Raw genomic sequence first — 22,467 nt, forward strand, 5'->3', positions numbered from 1 at the left:
CCAGCCGACACTTGGTATTGCGCATAGTGATCTTCGGCTTGTGCGTAGTTGCTCGGCCATGAAAACCCATATTATTAGCCTCCTGAACAGATGAAAACAAACAGAAATATTGTTCTGTATATGATTTTTTTAGAGTGAAAGCAGATGAGTTTTGCCCTATTGTTTAAAGCTGATAAGACAGTTACAGTTTCCTTTAGATAAGGCGGTACACAGTTCTAGATTGAAAGACCTTGATGAAAGAATGTTAACTGATAAACGATGTCCTAAAGAGAGCTGTATGGAGGTTATTAGAAGATCTTGTGGAGTAATGATGAGCTTTAAAGTTGTCATGTCATTCTGAGCATTCAGGAAGACAGTTGTGTGTAATGCAGAAAATAACCTGGTATATTTGTGGTTGATTTCATACACATTAAGTGTTTGAATATTTTGGAAAAGTGGATGAAAGTTCACATAATAATTAGCTATGTGACCTTTCTAACAAATGGCCTCCGAAATATGTAAACAACTTATGTTATTTTTGAAAGTACATGGCCAGATAATATTACAGTAAGAAAGAACAAATAAATCTGGAAAAGCGCCTGTTGACAGAGAGCGATTTACAATAGTCAAAACATCATTTTGAACAAAGTCATCCTAAGGAGAGAAAAAGGAACAGGGTCAAGATCACATGTGAATGAATTTAATTTGTTTACAACAGATGTAAGCTCCTGATAACTGATAAAAGAGAACAATGTCATTACTGATGTAGGTGGCTTATCAGGAAGGTTATAGGAACTTCAGCTGGCTGAGCTATGCTCTGTTTTATCAAGGTCTATTTTTTTTTTAAATGAGTTGCAAACTGTAGTATAATCTAGTGTGTGATAGTATAGTATATTCTAGCATAGTCTAATGTAGTATTGTCCACTATGGAATAGTATAGTATAGTGTAGTACACGGTAGTTCAGTTTAATGTAGTATAGTGTAACATAGCCTACTGTATAGTTTAATGTAGTATGGTTTAGTATACTCTGTTGTACAGTCTAGTATAGTATAGTATGATAAAGTATATGATAAAGTACACAATATACTATTATATACTAGTATAGTCAAATATGGTATAGTGTAGTATGATATACAACAGTTAGTTCCGGCCACACGAGCTGATTGGTTGAGAAGCATTCTAACTGTGCTGTTATTTCACCATAACATCACAGTTTTTTCACACTATATCACTCCACTAAGACGCCGTTGCTAAGCAACGACTTTGACAGCTGTAGGAGACGCTCAAGCCATCTGAAAGTTTTTACTACTTACTTTGCCACAAACAGAAAATGGACACTTTTAAGATCATATTTGACCGACAGCCGATTTGGTCAGACTCTGAAGATGAGACGACACTAAATTCCCAAACTGTCAGTTGCTCTGTGAGGAGCTGGAGAACGCACTGCCGGCTGTGCAGCGAGTGGGCGGAGTTCGTTACGTAGCAACAAGCTGCTTGTTAAGGAACTATAATTTGGTGAAGGAACTGCGAACATTAAAACATATTAAACGCCGCATTCACGGCCCAGTTTATTAATTTATTACTTTATTTATTTAACTGTTGTATTAAAGCAATAGAACACTCGAGGAGTGTGTTATCGCCAATAACATCACGGCTGTGATTTGGTCACCGGCATGAGCCAAAGGCGAGTTGTTATTTCACGATAACACACTCCCTTTCGTGTTCTATTGCTTAAGTATAGTCTATTGTAGTACAGTCTAATGTGGTATAGTATAGTATAATATAGTATAGTCTATTGTTGTATAGTCTAATAGGGTAGAGTGTAGTATAGTCTATTGTAGTATAGTCTAAGGTGATTCCTGACGCCAAATGCAGCTCTCACAGTCCCGGATATGATAACATTCCTAATATATCCACACATACACAGACACATGATGGGCAGGAAGCTCTGAAAGAAGAGGGAAGAAGGGAGTCAGTCATATGAATGTCCACCATGAAAAACGTCCTGCTGGCCTGGGTTTTTATCTCTGTACTCCACACTAATGAAGCCATCACGGGTAAGCTGAGAGACCTTCTACAATCACCATCCACAGGAAGAGCACCGTGTGATTAGCCAAAATACACTGTTGTTTTGTGAAGCTAAAGTCTGTTACGATGAAAGACAGGAGTGCTACACCTTCCTGAAATCATTTCAACACTTTTTTACTATACTGTGTATGTTGACTTATGCCTTAATCATGTTCATTATGATTTGTATCTCATCATATTTATCAATATTTCGTATTTTGCTAAAATATTTGTAATGCAGATCAGACTAAGTGTTTTAGTGACACAATGGAAAGAAAAAATGCCTAGACAACAAAAAAAAACTGAATCTCTATACTGAATATGCACAATATTCCTATTATTGGCTGACTTTTAATAATGTGTATATATATATATATATATATATATATATATATATATATATATATATTATGTTGTTTTAATATATATATATATATATATATCTATATATATATATATATATATATATACACTGTACTACACAGGTTTTCTTAGTTTTAATATTGACTCATAAAGTGTATATATACTTATATATATTTATGTATTGACTTATACATAAATATATATATGTAAGTCAATGGAACCAGATGTTTTTCCAAGTCATTTTGGGCCATTTCTTTTGGTTCATTGATCATGAAATATATATATGTATGAGTCTATATTTAAACTCACACTTGTGTAGTACAGTCTAATGCGGTATATTACAGTATAATATAGTGTGTTTACAAGTGCAATAATACTTTTTATGCTTGAACTGCTGCATGTTAGCTTTAGCCTTCTGATGGTGGTTCACCCACTTGTCAGACCAAATGAGGACCAAATGAGGGCCCTGTATCTACCACCCACCGAGGTGTCTGAGTGGTGAGAGAACAGAGTTATAAAAGCAGCAGTAGCTAAAGTGGGCTGGTGGGAGGTTTGACTCACTCTGACTGTGAGTGGTGAGTGTTGTTCTTAGGCCTCTGTGTGCCCTCTTCCTCCTGATAAAGGAGAACCACGAGACACACAGGAAACACACAGCACTGCATGTCTGTCTGTCTGTCTGTGTTAGGGCCCAACAAAAATGGGGTTTTGTGCTGAGTACATTGAGCATTGAGTTTGGATCAGGTTTTTCTTATGAGTGATTTTTCATGTAGTAGATTGGTTTTTATTTGATGGAGTATGCTTACATAAATTTCATAGTCCCTTATGCATTTTGTCCTACTCTCTCTCTGTCTCTATCTCTCTCTGTCTCTCTCTCTCTCTGTCTCTCTCTCTCTCTCTCATAATGTTGTAGTTAGGGCCTGACTAAATTCACAATAAAATTTGGTGACGTTCACGGATTCAGATTCTCAAAAATTACAGATTATATTGATTTTTTGAGAGAAATGCTATGTTTCATGGCGCTTATTAAATAATACTTATTGTTCACATAATGTTGTAGCCCCACCATACACAGCAAACAAGCAGCCTTAATGGTTAAATGGTGAGCACTGAACATCTGGCGATAGTGCAAGGCTTCATGCTCTGTAGCTGGGTTTGCATTCAAACATTTTGCAAATGTTATGCACATTTATGAAATTTTGGCAGAAAAGAATGCGAACCAAGTCACGTTTCCAGCTGTGTTGTTTGCAGCTCAGAAAGCTCTGCACTCTGAAATCTCTGTACCACCCCGACGACATCCACCTTGCATCTTGGAACGCATCACACAAATTTTGAGAGCATATTGTGTAAAATTTGTCAAACAAGGTTTGGATCAGGCATTTCAGAGTGTCAAAAGCAACCTTCAAACAGCTATGTGCCACGACCGGACCATTTGTAGGGCCAATTGTTTCTTACTTATGGCCTGATACATCATCATTTATTAAAAAAACACCCTTTTCATCACCCTTTTTGCATTTTGGCTTCAGCAATGTTCTAACCGCTGCGTCCAAGCGTAAAAAGTCTTTTTGCAATAAGGTGTTTTTTTTCCCAAATCTCAGGTTTTTCCGTTTAGTTTTTTGGCGCATTTTCAAATTTCGCAAAAAATTGGTGGATAGAAAACCTGCTTGTATCTAAGATGAAGCTTGTCCTTGTTTTGACATGGTTCTCTCCACATCAGGATTGATGGCCAGCACTATTGTAGTTTAGCTAGATGTAGGAGCCTCGACTCAAATGACCTCCAAAAACATAACACTGGTAATGTCGTGTCTGCCTCTTGTGAGACGTGTTTATAGATAACCATACGTTTTTGTCAATGAATAGTGCTAAATTTAAATCCACTATTGAAATTAGAACTTATTTAGCGTCAAAAACGCACCCAGCTTTCAGGGATCTGGCTGCTACCCAGTTTGCATGATGTTCTCATGACTGATCTAAATACAAGAAAAAAAGAGAACAGCACTGACGTTTAACTCTGCACAGTCCAGCTTTGGCACAAATTTAAATTTAAAATTTAGCTGTATTTCATGATAGTCTCTTAAATGGGGAAAGGCTCATTTCATGGTCTGTGACGTGATTTTTTTACAGCCATGAATTTGGTAGGACCCTAGTTATAGTCTACAGCAATGGAGAACTTAGAGCTAAGTCTTCATACGTGTCAAAACTAGGACAACATGTTAGCATAAAAACTCACCTCTGTGATAGTGCTAACACTTCTATAGGAAGCACACTAAATATGGATTTTAAGTGTATCCCTTAAATATCTACTTAATTGGCTGAGCTTAATTTTTGCACAGGTCACATTTTATGTTTTTTTCCAATATGTTTAATTCAGCGAATAAGCAGTAATTGTGCATTAAAATGTGCAGAAGTGTGTCTCTGTAGAAGATGTCAACTTTCTTCACATAGACAATTAACAAAACATCATTGGTCCAGTGGTGCACAAACGTTTGCATACGACAGTGTGCATTGCGTGATAGTGATACAGGCCAGATAGAACGCTTTTCTCTAAATACAGCACGTGGCTGTGGTTCAGAGTCTGTGGTGAGCTTTTCTCTTTCACTGAAAGCCTGCGGTAGATCCGACTGTTCTACTGAACAGCAGCCGGATATGTATTCATAAGGGTGTACTGGTGTTTATAATAAATTGTTCTAGAAAACAAGGTCAGTTATTTATGTTCATGTTCAAGTTTTCATGAAAGTCCACAGCAGCTGTAGCCAATATAATGTTTAGTGACCAGCCAGAAAGTACCAGTAAATGATGTAAGTTAACTAGAATGTGGCTTGGATGGATGTCCCTGAAAAAGATGAGTTACCCATTTCAGTACTGGTTTTAACATGACTTCATCCACTTGGCCTCGCTATTTGCCTTTGGGGGAATCAACACCATTAGAGCCTTCTATTACTTTACTGGCTCAACTGAAGTTTATTAGATCCTGTCCTCATGAAATAACTACAGATGTCACTGTAAAAGAAATGCTGTTCATTTTAATACTGGCTATAAGATGCCCATGTCCACTTGGCCTGACCCTTTTGGGCAATACCTGATGCCGTCTTAAGGTCTATTCTATTACTTCATTGGCTTAAGTGAATTTTATTAGATAAGGGCATCACTGAAGGCTTAGAAAGCCTGGAGGTTTTCCACTGAATTTGCCAAACAATGCCAATCCTATATCTAAAAAATGCTGGTCAAATCATTGTTTTCCTCAAGAAAATTCAGTTTTGCTGCATCTGTAGGTCCACTGGTACCGGTGGAACATCTATAGGTAGCTAATTTCAATTTCTGGCTTTTGTCCACTTGGTCTTGCCATTTCACTTTGGGGGAATCCACAGCACCATCTTAAGGACTGTTACATTACTTTATTGGCTCAAGTGATGTTTATTGGATGAGCCGTTTTATTTTTAGCAGTTTTTTGGGTCACACTTTATTTTGATGGTTCCCTATAGATGCTTTACACATACTTAAATTATTAGCAATCTCTCTGGTGATAATTAGTTGATTATCAACAACATTATAGCTAAGGTTAAGTTTAGGACTATGTGTAGGTTTTGCCTTGAGTTAGGTTTAGGGTTAGGGTTAGATTTAATAGAACGTTAAATTCAGTTGCATTTAATATATATGTAGTTGAATGTTGCTTAAAAATAGACTGAGCGTTTACAAAGAATCTACAGTGGACCATCAAAATAAAGTGTTACTGTTTTTTGAACTCCTCAAAAAACCTTTTCCATCACAAAGTTTGCATGGCCAGCCGATTTGCACAGTGAGGCTAACTTGCCAATGGCAAGTGCATTCCTCCCCTTGTGCTGTGAGTTGGCACTTGTGTAACCTTGACGTGACACATAACTGTGGTGCGTTTAAGTGGACATTAAAAAATGATTGAAATGGGCCCATAGTCCAGAGATCAACAAAATGTGTATGTAGCTTTTAGCATTAATGATGCCTTCGCAGATGTGCATGTTGCCCATACCATGACAGGCCCTGGCTTTAAACTTTACACTGGTAACCATCTGGATGATCCCTCTCTTCTTTGGTCCAGAGAACACAATGACTATCATTTACATAAACAATCTGAAAAGTTGACTCCTCAGACCACAGCACACATTTCCACTGAGCATCAGTCAATTTGAGATAAGCTTGAGCCCAGAGAAGTCGGCGGTGTTTCTGGATGTTGTTGATTTATGGTTTCCACTGTGCTTAACTTGCATTTGTCCTTAGACTGTTTAATCATTTGTTGACCCATTTCTTGGGAAAGTGGTGATACAAACAAATAATCGATACATTTAAACTTAAATACCTTTTTTGTACTGTATTTGCATTAATACATTTCTAAGTGGATTTGCAAATTGCTGCCTTCTGTTTCTATTTGCATTTCACATACTGTCCCAACTGTTTTGGAACTGAGGTTTGTACACTTATGTCTGTGGGAGAAATATGTCAGACAGAGTAGGTTGCTTTATGGTTTGCAGTGAGATTTTCTCTTTACTATTTTTACTCTTTTCCCTTCCACTGAAAGTCTGTAGTGTGGTTTTCTGTTCTGAACTAGGAGAAAGTTTGGGTTTGTTTTAGTCTTCAGGACTGATTTTATCAAAGCGGTGAACGAGGTGGGAAGTGCTGCCCCAGAAGAGTGGGTGAATGGGTAAAACGGAAGGTGGCATTACAGTGGAAATGTTGAGCTGAAGGCCTAACTATAGAGCTAATGACACTTCCTCTTTTTATTAAATGACCTACAGCCATGGCAATCGACACTACATTAGAGTTTTTGATTTTGAAACATATTCATAAACATGCTGATTTGCAAATTTGCAAAGTGATTGTCCTGCTGGCAAATCAGGGAGTGTCACAGCGAGGCCTTCAGTTTGGCCCATGAAGGCCAAAACTTGGTCAAAAATGAGAAAAAATGGCTCTCCGACAATGCTAATTTCTATTAGCGGCCCAATGGGATCTAATGGGGTCTAATAGGCTGACGCTGGTGCCCAGGAGCATGTTTTGGCTGTTCTCAAAAAGAGTTCTTTAAGGGTTTACTAAAGAAAATGGTTCTATATAGAACCATGAACACCTTTGCATAATTAGATGGTTTTTTGCATGGTTAAAGCGTTCTTCAGATTTACAGAGGACATGTTGTAGATGGTTCTGTATAGACCCTTTTGGAAAAGGGTTCTGTATAGCACCAAAAGCGGTTCTTCTATTATTACAAACTTGACATAGTAACAATAGCAAGACCCTTTTTGATGCTATATTTTTCAAAAAGATTATATATAGAATCATATACAACACATTCTTCATCAATCTGAAGAATGCTTTCATGATGCAAAGAACAATTTAAGCATGCAAAGGGTTCTCTGAGTGTTCATGGTTCTATATAGATTCTTTACTATAGAACTCTTAAAAAATAATCTTTTTTTAAGTGAACATTAAATACTTGCAAAAGACATTCTATATGTTTTAACTGAAGTTTGCAACAGACAGTAACATTTATTGAGCTTTTATGTGACATACCTTCAGAGGATTCTATTAAATATTAAATTAACTATATGTTATAGAGATATAATTTTTTGTAGTCTCTAGAAATCATTAGCTCTTCTCTAAAGGCTTAGAAGGACCTGAGGATTGTCCACAGAATTCCTCTACCTTCACTTTTGAGTACTGGTTCCTTTAGTGGTTCTTCATCATGTTTTTAGAGTCTTCATCATGTTTTTAGATTTGCTGTGGTGTTTTTAGACCTACTTCAGTGTTTTTGGATTTGCTGTGGTGTTTTTAGACCTGCTTCAGTGTTTTTGGATTTGCTGTGGAGTTTTTGGATTTGCTGTCGTGTTTTTAGATCTGCTTCAGTGTTTTTAGATTTACTGTGGTGTTTTTAGACCTGCTTCAGTGTTTTTGGATCTGCTGTGGTGTTTTTGGACCCGCTTCAGTGTTTTTGGATTTGCTGTGGTGTTTTTGGATTTGCTGTGGTGTTTTTGGATTTGCTGTAGTGTTTTTAGATCTGCTTCAGTGTTTTTATATTGACTGTGGTGTTTTTAGACCTGCTTCAGTGTTTTTAGATTTACTGTGGTGTTTTTGGACCTGCTTCAGTGTTTTTAGATTTACTGTGGTGTTTTTAGACCTGCTTCAGTGTTTTTGGATTTGCTGTGGTGTTTTTGGACCTGCTTCAGTGTTTTTAGGTTTACTGTGGTGTTTTTAGACCTGCTTCAGTGTTTTTGGATTTGCTGTGGTGTTTTTAGACCTGCTTCAGTGTTTTTAGATTTGCTGTGGTGTTTTTGGACCTGCTTTAGTGTTTTTAGATTTGCTGTGGTGTTTTTGGACCTGCTTCAGTGTTTTTTGGATTTACTGTGGTGTTTTTAGACCTGCTTCAGTGTTTTTAGATTTGCTGTGGTGTTTTTAGACCTGCTTCAGTGTTTTTTGGATTTGCTGAGGTGTTTTTAGACCTGCTTCAGTGTTTTTGGTTTTACTGTGGTGTTTTTAGACCTGCTTCAGTGTTTTTGGATTTGCTGTGGTGTTTTTGGATTTGCTGCGGTGTTTTTGGATTTGCTGTAGTGTTTTTGGACCTGCTTCAGTGTTTTTTCGATTTGCTGAGGTGTTTTTAGACCTGCTTCAGTTTTTTGGATTCACTGTGGTGTTTTTAGACCTGCTTCAGTGTTTTTAGATTTACTGTGGTGTTTTTGGACCTGCTTCAGTGTTTTGATATTTACTGTGGTGTTTTTAGACCCGCTTCAGTGTTTTTAGATTTGCTGTGGTGTTTTTGGACCTGCTTCAGTGTTTTTATATTTACTGTTGTGTTTTTAGACCTGCTTCAGTGTTTTGATATTTACTGTGGTGTTTTTAGACCTGCTTCAGTGTTTTTAGATTTACTGTGGTGTTTTTAGACCTGCTTCAGTGTTTTGATATTTACTGTGGTGTTTTTAGACCTGCTTCAGTGTTTTTAGATTTGCTGTGGTGTTTTTGGACCTGCTTCAGTGTTTTTATATTTACTGTCGTGTTTTTAGACCTGCTGCAGTGTTTTTAGATTTCGTGTGGTGTTTTGGATTTGCTGTAGTGCTTTTAGACCTGCTTCAGTGTTTTTAGATTTGCTGTGGTGTTCTTAGACCTGCTTCAGTGTTTTTGGATTTACTGTGGTGTTTTTGGAACTGCTTCAGTGTTTTTATATTTACTGTGGTGTTTTTAGACCTACTTCAGTGTTTTTGGATTTGCTGTGGTGTTTTTGGACCTGCTTCAGTGTTTTTGGATTTACTGTGGTGTTTTTGGATTTACTGTGGTGTTTTTGGATTTGCTGTAGTGTTTTTAGACCTGCTTCAGTGTTTTTGGATTTACTTTGGTGTTTTTAGACATGCTTCAGTGTTTTTAGATTTGCTGTGGTGTTTTTAGACCTGCTTCAGTGTTTTTAGATTTGCTGTGGTGTTTTTAGACCTGCTTCAGTGTTTTTAGATTTGCTGTGGTGTTTTTGGATTTACTGTGGTGTTTTTAGATCTGCTTCAGTGTTTTTATATTTGCTGTGGTGTTTTTAGACCTGCTTCAGTGTTTTTAGATTTGCTCTGGTGTTTTTAGACCTGCTTCAGTGTTTTTAGATTTGCTGTGGTGTTTTTAGACCTGCTTCAGTGTTTTCAGATTTGCTGTGGTGTTTTTGGACCTGCTTCAGTGTTTTTAGATTTACTGTGGTGTTTTTAGACCCGCTTCAATGTTTTTAGATTTGTTGTGGTGTTTTTAGACCCGCTTCAGTGTTTTTAGATTTACTGTGGTGTTTTTGGACCTGCTTCAGTGTTTTTGAATTTGCTGTGGTGTTTTTAGACCCGCTTCAGTGTTTTTAGATTTGCTGTGGTGTTTTCAGACCCGCTTCAGTGTTTTTAGATTTACTGTAGTGTTTTTAGACCCGCTTCAGTGTTTTTTGGATTTACTGTGGTGTTTTTGGACCTGACTCAGTGTTTTTAGATTTACTCTGGTGTTTTTAGACCTGCTTCAGTGTTTTTAGATTTACTGTGGTGTTTTTAGACCTGCTTCAGTGTTTTTATATTTACTGTGGTGTTTTTAGACCTGCTTCAGTGTTTTTAGATTTACTGTGGTGTTTTTGGACCTGCTTCAGTGTTTTTATATTTACTGTGGTGTTTTTAGACCTGCTGCAGTGTTTTTGGACTTGCTGTGGTGTTTTTGGACCTGCTTCAGTGTTTTTGGATTTGCTGTGTTGTTTTTGGACCTGCTTCAGTGTTTTTAGATTTGCTGTGGTGTTTTTGGACCTGCTTCAATGTTTTTAGATTTGCTGTGGTGTTTTTGGACCTCCTTCAGTGTTTTTAGATTTGCTGTGGTGTTTTTGGACCTGCTTCAGTGTTTTTGGATTTACTGTGGTGTGTTTGGAACTGCTTCAGTGTTTTTTAGATTTACTGTGGTGTTTTTTGGACATGCTTCAGTGTTTTTAGATTTACTGTGGTGTTTTTAGACCTGCTTCAGTGTTTTTAGATTTACTGTGGTGTGCTTGGACCTGCTTCAGTGTTTTTAGATTTGCTGTGGTGTTTTCAGACCTGCTTCAGTGTTTTTGGATTTACTGTGGTGTGTTTGGAACTGCTTCAGTGTTTTTAGATTTACTGTGGTGTTTTTGGACATGCTTCAGTGTTTTTAGATTTACTGTGGTGTTTTTAGACCTGCTTCAGTGTTTTTATATTTACTGTCGTGTTTTTAGACCTGCTTCAGTGTTTTTGGATTCACTGTGGTGTTTTTAGACCTGCTTCAGTGTTTTTAGATTTCCTGTGGTGTTTTTGGACCTGCTTCAGTGTTTTCATATTTACTGTGGTGTTTTTAGACCTGCTTCAGTGTTTTTAGATTTGCTGTGGTGTTTTTGGACCTGCTTCAGTGTTTTTATATTTACTGTCGTGTTTTTAGACCTGCTGCAGTGTTTTTTAGATTTCGTGTGGTGTTTTTGGATTTGCTGTAGTGCTTTTAGACCTGCTTCAGTGTTTTTAGATTTGCTGTGGTGTTCTTAGACCTGCTTCAGTGTTTTTGGATTTACTGTGGTGTTTTTGGAACTGCTTCAGTGTTTTTATATTTACTGTGGTGTTTTTTAGACCTACTTCAGTGTTTTTGGATTTGCTGTGGTGTTTTTGGACCTGCTTCAGTGTTTTTGGATTTACTGTGGTGTTTTTGGATTTGCTGTGGTGTTTTTGGATTTGCTGTAGTGTTTTTAGACCTGCTTCAGTGTTTTTGGATTTACTTTGGTGTTTTTAGACATGCTTCAGTGTTTTTAGATTTGCTGTGGTGTTTTTAGACCTGCTTCAGTGTTTTTAGATTTGCTGTGGTGTTTTTGGACCTGCTTCAGTGTTTTTAGATTTGCTGTGGTGTTTTTGGATTTACTGTGGTGTTTTTAGATCTGCTTCAGTGTTTTTATATTTACTGTGGTGTTTGTAGACCTGCTTCAGTGTTTTTAGATTTCCTCTGGTGTTTTTAGACCTGCTTCAGTGTTTTTAGATTTGCTGTGGTGTTTTTAGACCTGCTTCAGTGTTTTCAGATTTGCTGTGGTGTTTTTGGACCTGCTTCAGTGTTTTTAGATTTACTGTGGTGTTTTTAGACCTGCTTCAATGTTTTTAGATTTGTTGTAGTGTTTTTAGACCCGCTTCAGTGTTTTTAGATTTACTGTGGTGTTTTTGGACCTGCTTCAGTGTTTTTGAATTTGCTGTGGTGTTTTTAGACCTGCTTCAGTGTTTTTAGATTTGCTGTGGTGTTTTCAGACCCGCTTCAGTGTTTTTAGATTTACTGTAGTGTTTTTAGACCCGCTTCAGTGTTTTTTGGATTTGCTGTGGTGTTTTTAGACCTGCTTCAGTGTTTTTAGATTTACTGTGGTGTTTTTGGACCTGACTCAGTGTTTTTAGATTTACTCTGGTGTTTTTAGACCTGCTTCAGTGTTTTTAGATTTGCTGTGGTGTTTTTAGACCTGCTTCAGTGTTTTTATATTTACTGTGGTGTCTTTAGACCTGCTTCAGTGTTTTTAGATTTACTGTGGTGTTTTTGGACCTGCTTCAGTGTTTTTATATTTACTGTGGTGTTTTTAGACCTGCTGCAGTGTTTTTGGACTTGCTGTGGTGTTTTTGGACCTGCTTCAGTGTTTTTGGATTTGCTGTGTTGTTTTTGGACCTGCTTCAGTGTTTTTAGATTTGCTGTGGTGTTTTAGGACCTGCTTCAATGTTTTTAGATTTGCTGTGGTGTTTTTGGACCTCCTTCAGTGTTTTTAGATTTGCTGTGGTGTTTTTGGACCTGCTTCAGTGTTTTTGGATTTACTGTGGTGTGTTTGGAACTGCTTCAGTGTTTTTAGATTTACTGTGGTGTTTTTGGACCTGCTTCAGTGTTTTTAGATTTACTGTGGTGTTTTTAGACCTGCTTCAGTGTTTTTAGATTTACTGTGGTGTGCTTGGACCTGCTTCAGTGTTTTAGATTTGCTGTGGTGTTTTCAGACCTGCTTCAGTGTTTTTGGATTTACTGTGGTGTGTTTGGAACTGCTTCAGTGTTTTTAGATTTACTGTGGTGTTTTTGGACATGCTTCAGTGTTTTTAGATTTACTGTGGTGTTTTTGGACATGCTTCAGTGTTTTTAGATTTACTGTGGTGTTTTTAGACCTGCTTCAGTGTTTTTAGATTTACTGTGGTGTGCTTGGACCTGCCTCGGTGTTTTTAGATTTACTGTGGTGTTTTGGACCTGCTTCAGTGTCTTTAGATTTACTGTGGTGTTTTTAGACCTGCTTCAGTGTTTTTGAATTTGCTGTGGTGTTTTTAGACCTGCTTCAGTGTTTTTAGATTTGCTGTGGTGTTTTCAGACCCGCTTCAGTGTTTTTAGATTTACTGTAGTGTTTTTAGACCCGCTTCAGTGTTTTTTGGATTTACTGTGGTGTTTTTGGACCTGACTCAGTGTTTTTAGATTTACTCTGGTGTTTTTAGACCTGCTTCAGTGTTTTTAGATTTACTGTGGTGTTTTTAGACCTGCTTCAGTGTTTTTATATTTACTGTGGTGTTTTTAGACCTGTTTCAGTGTTTTTAGATTTACTGTGGTGTTTTTAGACCCGCTTCAGTGTTTTTAGATTTGCTGTGGTGTTTTCAGACCCGCTTCAGTGTTTTTAGATTTGCTGTGGTGTTTTTAGACCTGCTTCAGTGTTTTTAGATTTCCTGTGGTGTTTTTAGACCTGCTTCAGTGTTTTTGGATTTACTGTGGTGTTTTTGGACCTGCTTCAGTGTTTTTGGATTTGCTGTGGTGTTTTTGGATTTGCTGTAGTGTTTTTAGACCTGCTTCAGTGTTTTTAGATTTGCTGTGGTGTTTTTGGATTTACTGTGGTGTTTTTGGATTTGCTGTAGTGTTTTTAGATCTGCTTCAGTGTTTTTATATTTGCTGTGGTGTTTTTAGACCTGCTTCAGTGTTTTTAGATTTGCTCTGGTGTTTTTAGACCTGCTTCAGTGTTTTTAGATTTGCTGTGGTGTTTTTAGACCTGCTTCAGTGTTTTCAGATTTGCTGTGGTGTTTTTGGACCTGCTTCAGTGTTTTTAGATTTACTGTGGTGTTTTTAGACCCGCTTCAATGTTGTTAGATTTGCTGTGGTGTTTTTAGACCCGCTTCAGTGTTTTTAGATTTACTGTGGTGTTTTTGGACCTGCTGCAGTGTTTTTGAATTTGCTGTGGTGTTTTTAGACCCGCTTCAGTGTTTTTAGATTTGCTGTGGTGTTTTCAGACCCGCTTCAGTGTTTTTAGATTTACTGTAGTGTTTTTAGACCCGCTTCAGTGTTTTTTGGATTTGCTGTGGTGTTTTTAGACCTGCTTCAGTGTTTTTAGATTTACTGTGGTGTTTTTGGACCTGACTCAGTGTTTTTAGATTTACTCTGGTGTTTTTAGACCTGCTTCAGTGTTTTTAGATTTACTGTGGTGTTTTTAGACCTGCTTCAGTGTTTTTAGATTTACTGTGGTGTTTTTGGACCTGCTTCAGTGTTTTTAGATTTACTCTGGTGTTTGTAGACCTGCTTCAGTGTTTTTAGATTTACTGTGGTGTTTTTAGACCTGCTTCAGTGTTTTTATATTTACTGTGGTGTTTTTAGACCTGCTTCAGTGTTTTTAGATTTACTGTGGTGTTTTTGGACCTGCTTCAGTGTTTTTATATTTACTGTGGTGTTTTTAGACCTGCTTCAGTGTTTTTGGACTTGCTGTGGTGTTTTTAGACCTGCTTCAGTGTTTTTGGATTTGCTGTGGTGTTTTTGGACCTGCTTCAGTGTTTTTAGATTTGCTGTGGTGTTTTAGGACCTGCTTCAATGTTTTTAGATTTGCTGTGGTGTTTTTGGACCTGCTTCAGTGTTTTTGGATTTACTGTGGTGTGTTTGGAACTGCTTCAGTGTTTTTAGATTTACTGTGGTGTTTTTAGACCTGCTTCAGTGTTTTTAGATTTACTGTGGTGTGCTTGGACCTGCTTCAGTGTTTTTTAGATTTCCTGTGGTGTTTTTGGACCTGCTTCAGTGTTTTTAGATTTACTGTGGTGTTTTTAGACCTGCTTCAGTGTTTTTGGATTTACTGTGGTGTGTTTGGAACTGCTTCAGTGTTTTTAGATTTACTGTGGTGTTTTTAGACCTGCTTCAGTGTTTTTAGATTTACTGTGGTGTGCTTGGACCTGCTTCAGTGTTTTTAGATTTCCTGTGGTGTTTTTGGACCTGCTTCAGTGTCTTTAGATTTACTGTGGTGTTTTTAGACCTGCTTCAGTGTTTTTAGATTTGCTGTGGTGTTTTTGGATCTGCTTCAGTGTTTTTGGATTCACTGTGGCGTTTTTGGACCTGCTCCAGTGGATTTGCTGTGGTGTTTTTAGACCTGCTTCAGTGTTTTTGGATTTGCTGTGGTGTTTTTGGACCTGCTTCAGTGTTTTTGGATTCACTGTGGCGTTTTTGGACCTGCTCCAGTTTTTTTTTTTTGGATTTGTTGTGGTGTTTTTAGACCTGCTTCAGTGTTTTTGGATTTGCTGTGGTGTTTTTAGACCTGCTTCAGTGTTTTTAGATTTACTGTGGCGTTTTTAGACCTGCTTCAGTGTTTTTAGATTTACTGTGGCGTTTTTAGACCTGCTTCGGTGATTTTGGATTTGCTGTGGTGTTTTTAGACCTGCTTCAGTGTTTTTGGATTTGCTGTAGTGTTTTTGGACCTGCTTCAGTGTTTTTGGATTTGCTGTAGTGTTTTTGGACCTGCTCCAGTGTTTTTGGATTTGTGGTTATGATTTTGGATTTGTTGTTATGTTTCTAAATTTGCTGTTGTATTTTGAAGTATGTTCCATTGTTTTGCCCTTTGGGGCCTTTGTAGTCTATGTGCCCGAGAAGCACTTCCTGTTCCTGGCGTGCAGACGTGGTTCAGATGTGGAGTGGACACATGAGATTGTGAGGATCAATGCCACTAAACACATGAGCAGCGAGTCTCCGCTGGACAGTACTAAATACCAGCTCCTCCCAGACGGAACGCTCTACATCAGACAGCTGATGAAGTTGGATCGTGGACGGTACTACTGCAATGGCCGGCTGGTGGCAGAGGTCATCATACTCACAGGTACAGAACCATCAGTGGAAGGTTTACATTAGCTGTACAGCCAGAGCATAGATAGGATGATTACCCAATATCCCATTTCAAAAAGAAAAAAAAAAATATTAGACATTTACACAAAACAGAAGATGTTTAGAGTGCCCTCTAGTGGAATCATTGTTTAGACAGAATTGGAGAGAAGGGTTCAATCAAACAGTACTAATGCAGCTTGTGCTCATGGAAAATTAGAGCTCAGTGTAGATGTTACCATGACAACCAGCATCACGTGAGTCCAGTCAGAGTGAGATGAGCAGCAGTGACCAGCACTTTGTAAAGGGACTTCACGCAGGTCCAGGAGTCTTAGGAATCACCTTCATCTCAGACCTGACTAAGTTCCAGCTTCATAAAACCTAACAAAAGCAATTGCTACTAACCTATTTTAAACCATCCGTAAACAGCTTCCTCTGTTAATCCAGGTTTAGATACTCAAGCTGTGATTAATGCTCTTGTGCGTGCAAATCAAAGCATAACTAAACTGCAGGTACACTATGATATTCTCAAAGATCAGATCTCAGTCTATAATAATGCTATGAAAATATCTAGACAGTCATATCTCTCTAGTGTAATCAATAGACACAAACATAATACCAAAATCCTTTTTTTCCACTATAGACCGACTAATTAACCCTAACTTCTCTGCTAGTGCGTTTCATGATGATTTATCTTCTAATATCTGTGAAGAGTTTGCAATTCATTTTCAAAATAAAACAGACCTGATACGACAGGGTGTAGCTCAGCCAGCTGAAACAAGCTCCTATAATGTTCCTGATAGGTCACCTACATCAGTAATGACATCTTTCTCTGTTATCAACTATCAGGAGCTCACAACTATTTTAAACAAACTAAGTTCCTCCACATGTGATCTTGACCTTGTTCCTACTTCATTCCTTAACATGGTTTTTGATTATGTTCACAATGATGTTTTAACTATTGTATATTGTGCTCTGTCAACAAGTGTTTTTCCAGACAGATAAATGGTCAAATCAGTCACTCTGCTCAACAGAAATATCATATCAAATATCATGCACAATATATTTGTTTATTCTCAACAGCATTCTGACTCGTGATTAGGAAAAAGTTTCAAGCCTGGCAGACCAGCCAGGAAATCTGGCTGCAGCACGGAATGTCTAACTAGTATTTCACCATGAATTAAATATATATATGTATTAAAAACAGTATTTGTTTCATACAGTTTGTATACAGCTTTCTGTTTAATTTTCTTTGATTTTCATGGCTTATTTCAGTGTACTTTGTGGAGCATCTTAAAAAAAAAAAGCACTGGGTCTATTTTCTAAATACTGTGCCACTTCAGTGCGGCATCTGGGATGCTCTGCCGCATCACACGCACAGCCTGTGTGAAAGCATTGACCACTTAACATGGGCGCTGAAATGAAAAACTAGATTTTACATGATACTCACGCCACATAGACGCAGTATGTGTGAATCAGGCCTTAGCCATGCAGTATAAGTTACCATGGTGATGTAGCCCTAAAATACAGCTTTAGACTGAACTAAGCTTACAGTAAGCTGGCTGCCATGGTTGGTCTAGTCTAGTGGGTAACACTTCTGCCTTCCATGCTGGAGACTGGGGTTCAATCCCCTGCCTGGGTAAACACCCTGCACTATACCAATAAGAGTCCCTGGGCAGACTCCTAACACTACCTTCACCTACTTCTGTAAACTGATCAAATTGTAAGTTGCTCTGGATAAGAATATCTGCCAAATGCTGGGAATGTAATGTAAAAGCAATCCTGCTTTGTGAAACAGACAACAGGGCTGAGAACTTTTGACTTTGACCACTTTTCCTGTTCACAGTCAGCCGGGGTCTCGTTTATTTCAGACTGATTTGAGAGACACAGTTTAGCTAAGTAATACTAATGTGGAAAAGCAATGACAGAAAGCTAATATTTCCATTAGCATTGCCCTTGGCTTTCAGTTATTGTTAGTTACATTAATATTGTTTGATTTAATGCACATTCCACTAGAGGGCGCTCTTGTAATTGATATACTGTTTTCTTTTTCTCTCTTCTCGTCTGCAGGTGACAGCTTCGTGGCTTCTGAGGGCAGTACTCTGTACCTGCCTTGTTCGTTCTCCGGGAAGCCCAAGCAGAGATGGGCCTATAAACACACAGCAGCCTCAAAGCGAGAGTACATCTCCACCAAGTTTAAGAACGGGACAGTGAAGCAGGAGAGAGAAGATCCAGACAGCAGGTTCTTTCACACGTACAACCACCTGCACATCGACAACCTGCAGCTGTCTGACTCCGGCATCTACCTGTGCAACGGCCACGAGGTCGCTTCTGTTATGGTCATCCACACAGGTATACGAACGTCTGCTGCCCTCTGCTGACGGTCATTCAGATTTACAACATTTAAAATTCAGCAAGTTTGCAGTTACATGGACAACCACTCAAAATTTGGACTATTCATATCCACCATATTTGTTATTTATATAATAATCCATACAAAATCTACACATTACATTCAATATTTCAGTGAAGAGTTTCAAGGATAAATAATATACTGTAATTATTTGTTTATTCAGTCGTGAGCAGAAGTTTGGCTGCCCCTGGAGAAATTCCATGTTGTTATTGATGTTCTAAGTCACACTCTGTACAGAGAACACGCTTCTGAACATTTTAATACACAATTACTGTGTATTTACCTTTTAGCTTATTGCATGCAGCTTACAACAATGTATAACATGGGGGTGGGATGGGGGCAGGACTGGCCTGTGAAAAAGTTTTTTATATATATAAAATGTGGTTGGTGTAGTGTAGTGGGTAACACCTCGGCCTAGACTGGGGTTCAGTCCCCCTCCTGGGTAAACACTCTACACTATACCAGTAAGCAGTAACAGGATTATTTTGTCAAGTTAGCTGCCTCAAGACTTAATTGTCACTTTTGAAATAGAACACATCATAACTTTATGCAGTAATTGTAACATTTTTCTCACATTTTTCTTTTTTTAGAGTTTCATTTTAATTATTGTACTTTTTGTTATTATTTGTAATTTTTTAAACCTATGAAGTTGCACAGAACTAGCGTATTTGATAAGCTTTACATCTTTATTTGCCACCCAATCAAAACAGTGATTCCAAACTTTTGAACTTTATATTAATTTTACAGAAATATTCTGATTAAAATAGCCATGTTTTTTTGTGTCCTGCTGATGTTTAGTGGTCACTGCATATTCTGCATACACTGCATATTCACTGCAGTTCTGTATGTGCAAATAAACTCTTAACTCTGTTCAAATCTACAGGGAGTGAAACATTCCAGACAACTACAGCAGGTAATGAAGTTGGTTCTATTTTTAGATGTGTACACATTAAGAAATGATCATTTTTAATAATCTGTCTGAGAATAGTGTTATGTTTTATCTTTCAGTTTCTACAGAAGTAGAAAATAACGGCCCCCAAATGTCTGAAAATGGTAGGTCTCTAAAAAGGGGAACTCTGATGATGACTGATGATTTCTGCATAATTAAATGGTTGAGATGTAAGCAGAGTCGTTCAGAGTGGTTTGGTGTGAAACGCTCTGTTCTAGAGAAACTGAAGAGTCAGAATTGTTCACAGTGGTGGTGATAGGAACCAGACGTCCACCTCTAAAAGCTCCCACAAAGTCCCTAAAGAAAACTTTCCAGTGTTTTACCATCATCAACATTCCATATAAACTCAGATGACTCGTGTAGGTTCACTGGTGGTTTTGATAGTAAATACATCACCACTACTGTGAAGACATCTGAACCATTTCACACCAAACCACTCTGTATTATTCTGTTTACATCCAAAACACTGAATTATGCAGAAATTTAGAAAAATTGTTGGAATTCCCCTTTAAGATTGGCCATTGTTAAATATTCATGACGTAGTTGCTCCTTTTAAATGTAAATAGGTGTTTATATTGTTGTTGTTATTGTGTTTGTGTATGTGTGTATGTATCAGCGACGCTGGTTCTTTTCCTGGCGTTCACTGTGCTGGCCGTGGTTGTGGTCACTCTGCTCTCCGTCATTCTCTGTCTGAAGTTTAGAAGCAGAAGAAAAGATCCAGGTAAAGTATTTATTCACACAATCATCAATGAATGATTTTATTAAAGCACAAATAATATTTAAGAAATTATTTAAAAGTCAAAGGCTCAAATTGTTTCACTATTAAAGAGCATCTCATCCTATAGCACAGCATTAGCATGTGAGCTTCAGTAATGATGGACATTATCACCACCTAGTGGACATGAATTGTCCTCGCAGCTGTTTTAATTGTATTTTACAGCGCCCAGGCAGGAGGACACTGAGCTGCAGCTGAAGAAGACTTCAGGTCGAGGTACAAAACCTAATTTTCGTCCTCTTTTACAGGATAATACACTTTTTTTTGTCTTTCATACTAAAACTCTTTCACATTGTTTTATACCATGATACCACGTCATAAGATATGGGCCTTTTACAAAGAACAGCAGATGGAGAAGAACCAAGCTGATGCATTTGAATGTCAGGTGTGCATGACTGAAACTATATAATGAAAGAAAGTGGAAGCTCATGAGTTTCAGGCTGACTGGAGACGTCCAGGTGTCGTTCCAGAGATGAGTTGATCATGGATGGACAGATGCAGTTGTGATTTGGTTGGTATGATACATATGTTTGTGTTTGTGTGTCCTGCAGTCCGAGCAGGTCCGAAAAGGAGCCCCGGTGATGAGGAGCATGTAAGTCTTTTAACCTCACCTGCCTACATACTCTGAGTCTGATCACTCTGACACTCTGTAGATTGAGTTACATTATGTGGCCAGGGGCTGCCAGCAGGTCTGAGCTTCTATTCCTCACTCCTATTACTGAAGAACAGCTCAGTCAGTTTGCCTTGTTTTCCATGAAGTCACTGAATAATAAGCTTTAGGATGTAACAAGCCAGGGGTTTTAAAGGGTTAAAGGACTCAGAGTAGCACCACTGATCAAACTGGCCCTCATATACTGATGAATTCTGTTGTATGAGCAGCTGAGAGCTGAACTGACATTAGCACACGCTTGATCATTAAGGAACGGGTCAAATCACCAAGAACCTTAGTACGTTAAGACCTTTTCACACCTATTACTTCTGCATGGTGGGGAAGCCCTAAATGGAAGAAGAAGTGTATTCCTGAGTCTAACTTCCACTTTATTAAAATCTTTCTGCCTGTATAACACAAAAAACAAGCCTCACTACAGTTTCAGCTGTCAAAAACCTAAAAAAAATTTAAATTGTCATTTGCTACACCAGCCTTGACCAGCAGGAGGCAACTGATACCCCCTACCCCCCCACCCTGGGGAAGTTACTGGCTATCAGTTAGCATGCTATACCAGCTTCAGTTCAGTTCAAGAGACAATCCAGAGGCAAATAGAGAACTGGCCATCTTACAGTTACAGGTGAATCAGAGTGTTCAGTGGTTCTTTTTTATAAATGCTGATTATAACAGCTCTAGAAGAAATAATGAGTTCATTAAGTGTGACAGTAGAAGATCATGTACTGGGGTGGGATGTAACTTTGTACAAGTACTGTGAATATGTATTCTAATACTGAAACGAAGTACCTGTATTCAGGCCAAAGCTACATTTTGTAAAGTCACACACTTAAAATTATTGTACCTTAAGGTTTCTTTAGTGAGGAAAATGGTTATATATAGAGCCATGAACACTCAAAGAACCCTTTCTATAATTAATGAAGAATGAGCTGTAGATGGTTCTACATATACACGTATAGAACCTTTTTGAAGATGGTTTTATGTAGTACCCAAAAGGGTTTTTCTGTTGTTACAAGCTTGACATAATAACAATTGAAGAACACGTTTTGGTGCTATATAGGACTGTTTTTAAAAAGGTTCTATGTAGAACCGTCTACAGCACATTCTCAATCAATCTGAAGAAGACTTTTACCATGGAAAGCGTTCTTTGAGTGTTCATGGTTGTATATAGAACCATTTTTGTTACTAAAGAACCCTTGAAGAACCATCATAAAGAGTGTAGTATTCAGAATACAGTTACCTTTTACTATCAAGAGAATATGTTTAGATTACTTACCTACCAAATAAAAATACTTTGAAAGAAACACCATCAATGTTCAATAACTATTAACAGTTTCAACAGGGCTTTAGAGACATATGGATAATTAAAGTGACAAAATTCTGATTTCATCAGTAACTGTAATGCATCACACTGTATAGTTATAGGGAACAGTAATCATTACTAAAACAGGTTACTGTGTACAGCGTAACCCTCAACACTGATTATCAGTGAGTCAAAGTGTTTATATGTGTGTGTGCCTTGTTCTCCTTTCAGTCTGTGCCTCTGACAAACCACTGTGAGATCCAGTATGCGTCACTGGGACGGCAGAACTGGAGAGCCAGAGGATGGACACAGGACACTGGACAGCAGGTCATCTACTCCACACTGCTGCACGGTCCAGCCAGCCCTCTACCCAACTCATCAATTACTCAGAGACTCTAG

The 22,467-nt window shown here is 38.0% G+C and overlaps 1 protein-coding gene across 1 annotated transcript; it reads left to right on the plus strand.

The window, feature by feature from the left end:
- The first annotated feature begins 1,948 nt into the window (after positions 1-1,948).
- Positions 1,949-22,467, plus strand: LOC118802847. Its single transcript, XM_036563270.1, has 7 exons — positions 1,949-2,037; positions 15,726-15,965; positions 18,038-18,319; positions 19,946-20,050; positions 20,270-20,320; positions 20,656-20,696; positions 22,300-22,467. The coding sequence occupies exons 1-7, from the start codon at positions 1,965-1,967 to the stop codon at positions 22,465-22,467; spliced, it is 960 nt and encodes a 319-aa protein (XP_036419163.1). The 5' UTR covers positions 1,949-1,964.

Source organism: Colossoma macropomum, unplaced genomic scaffold, assembly GCF_904425465.1.
Source record: "Colossoma macropomum unplaced genomic scaffold, Colossoma_macropomum, whole genome shotgun sequence".
Lineage (NCBI taxonomy): Eukaryota > Metazoa > Chordata > Actinopteri > Characiformes > Serrasalmidae > Colossoma > Colossoma macropomum.

Coding starts and splice junctions, on each gene's coding strand:
- LOC118802847 (XM_036563270.1), top strand. CDS start 1,965: ATGTCCACCATGAAAAACGTCCTGCTGGCCTGGGTTTTTATCTCTGTA. Junction 2,038..15,725: donor CACTAATGAAGCCATCACGG/GTAAGCTGAGAG, acceptor GGGCCTTTGTAG/TCTATGTGCCCGAGAAGCAC. Junction 15,966..18,037: donor AGAGGTCATCATACTCACAG/GTACAGAACCAT, acceptor TCTCGTCTGCAG/GTGACAGCTTCGTGGCTTCT.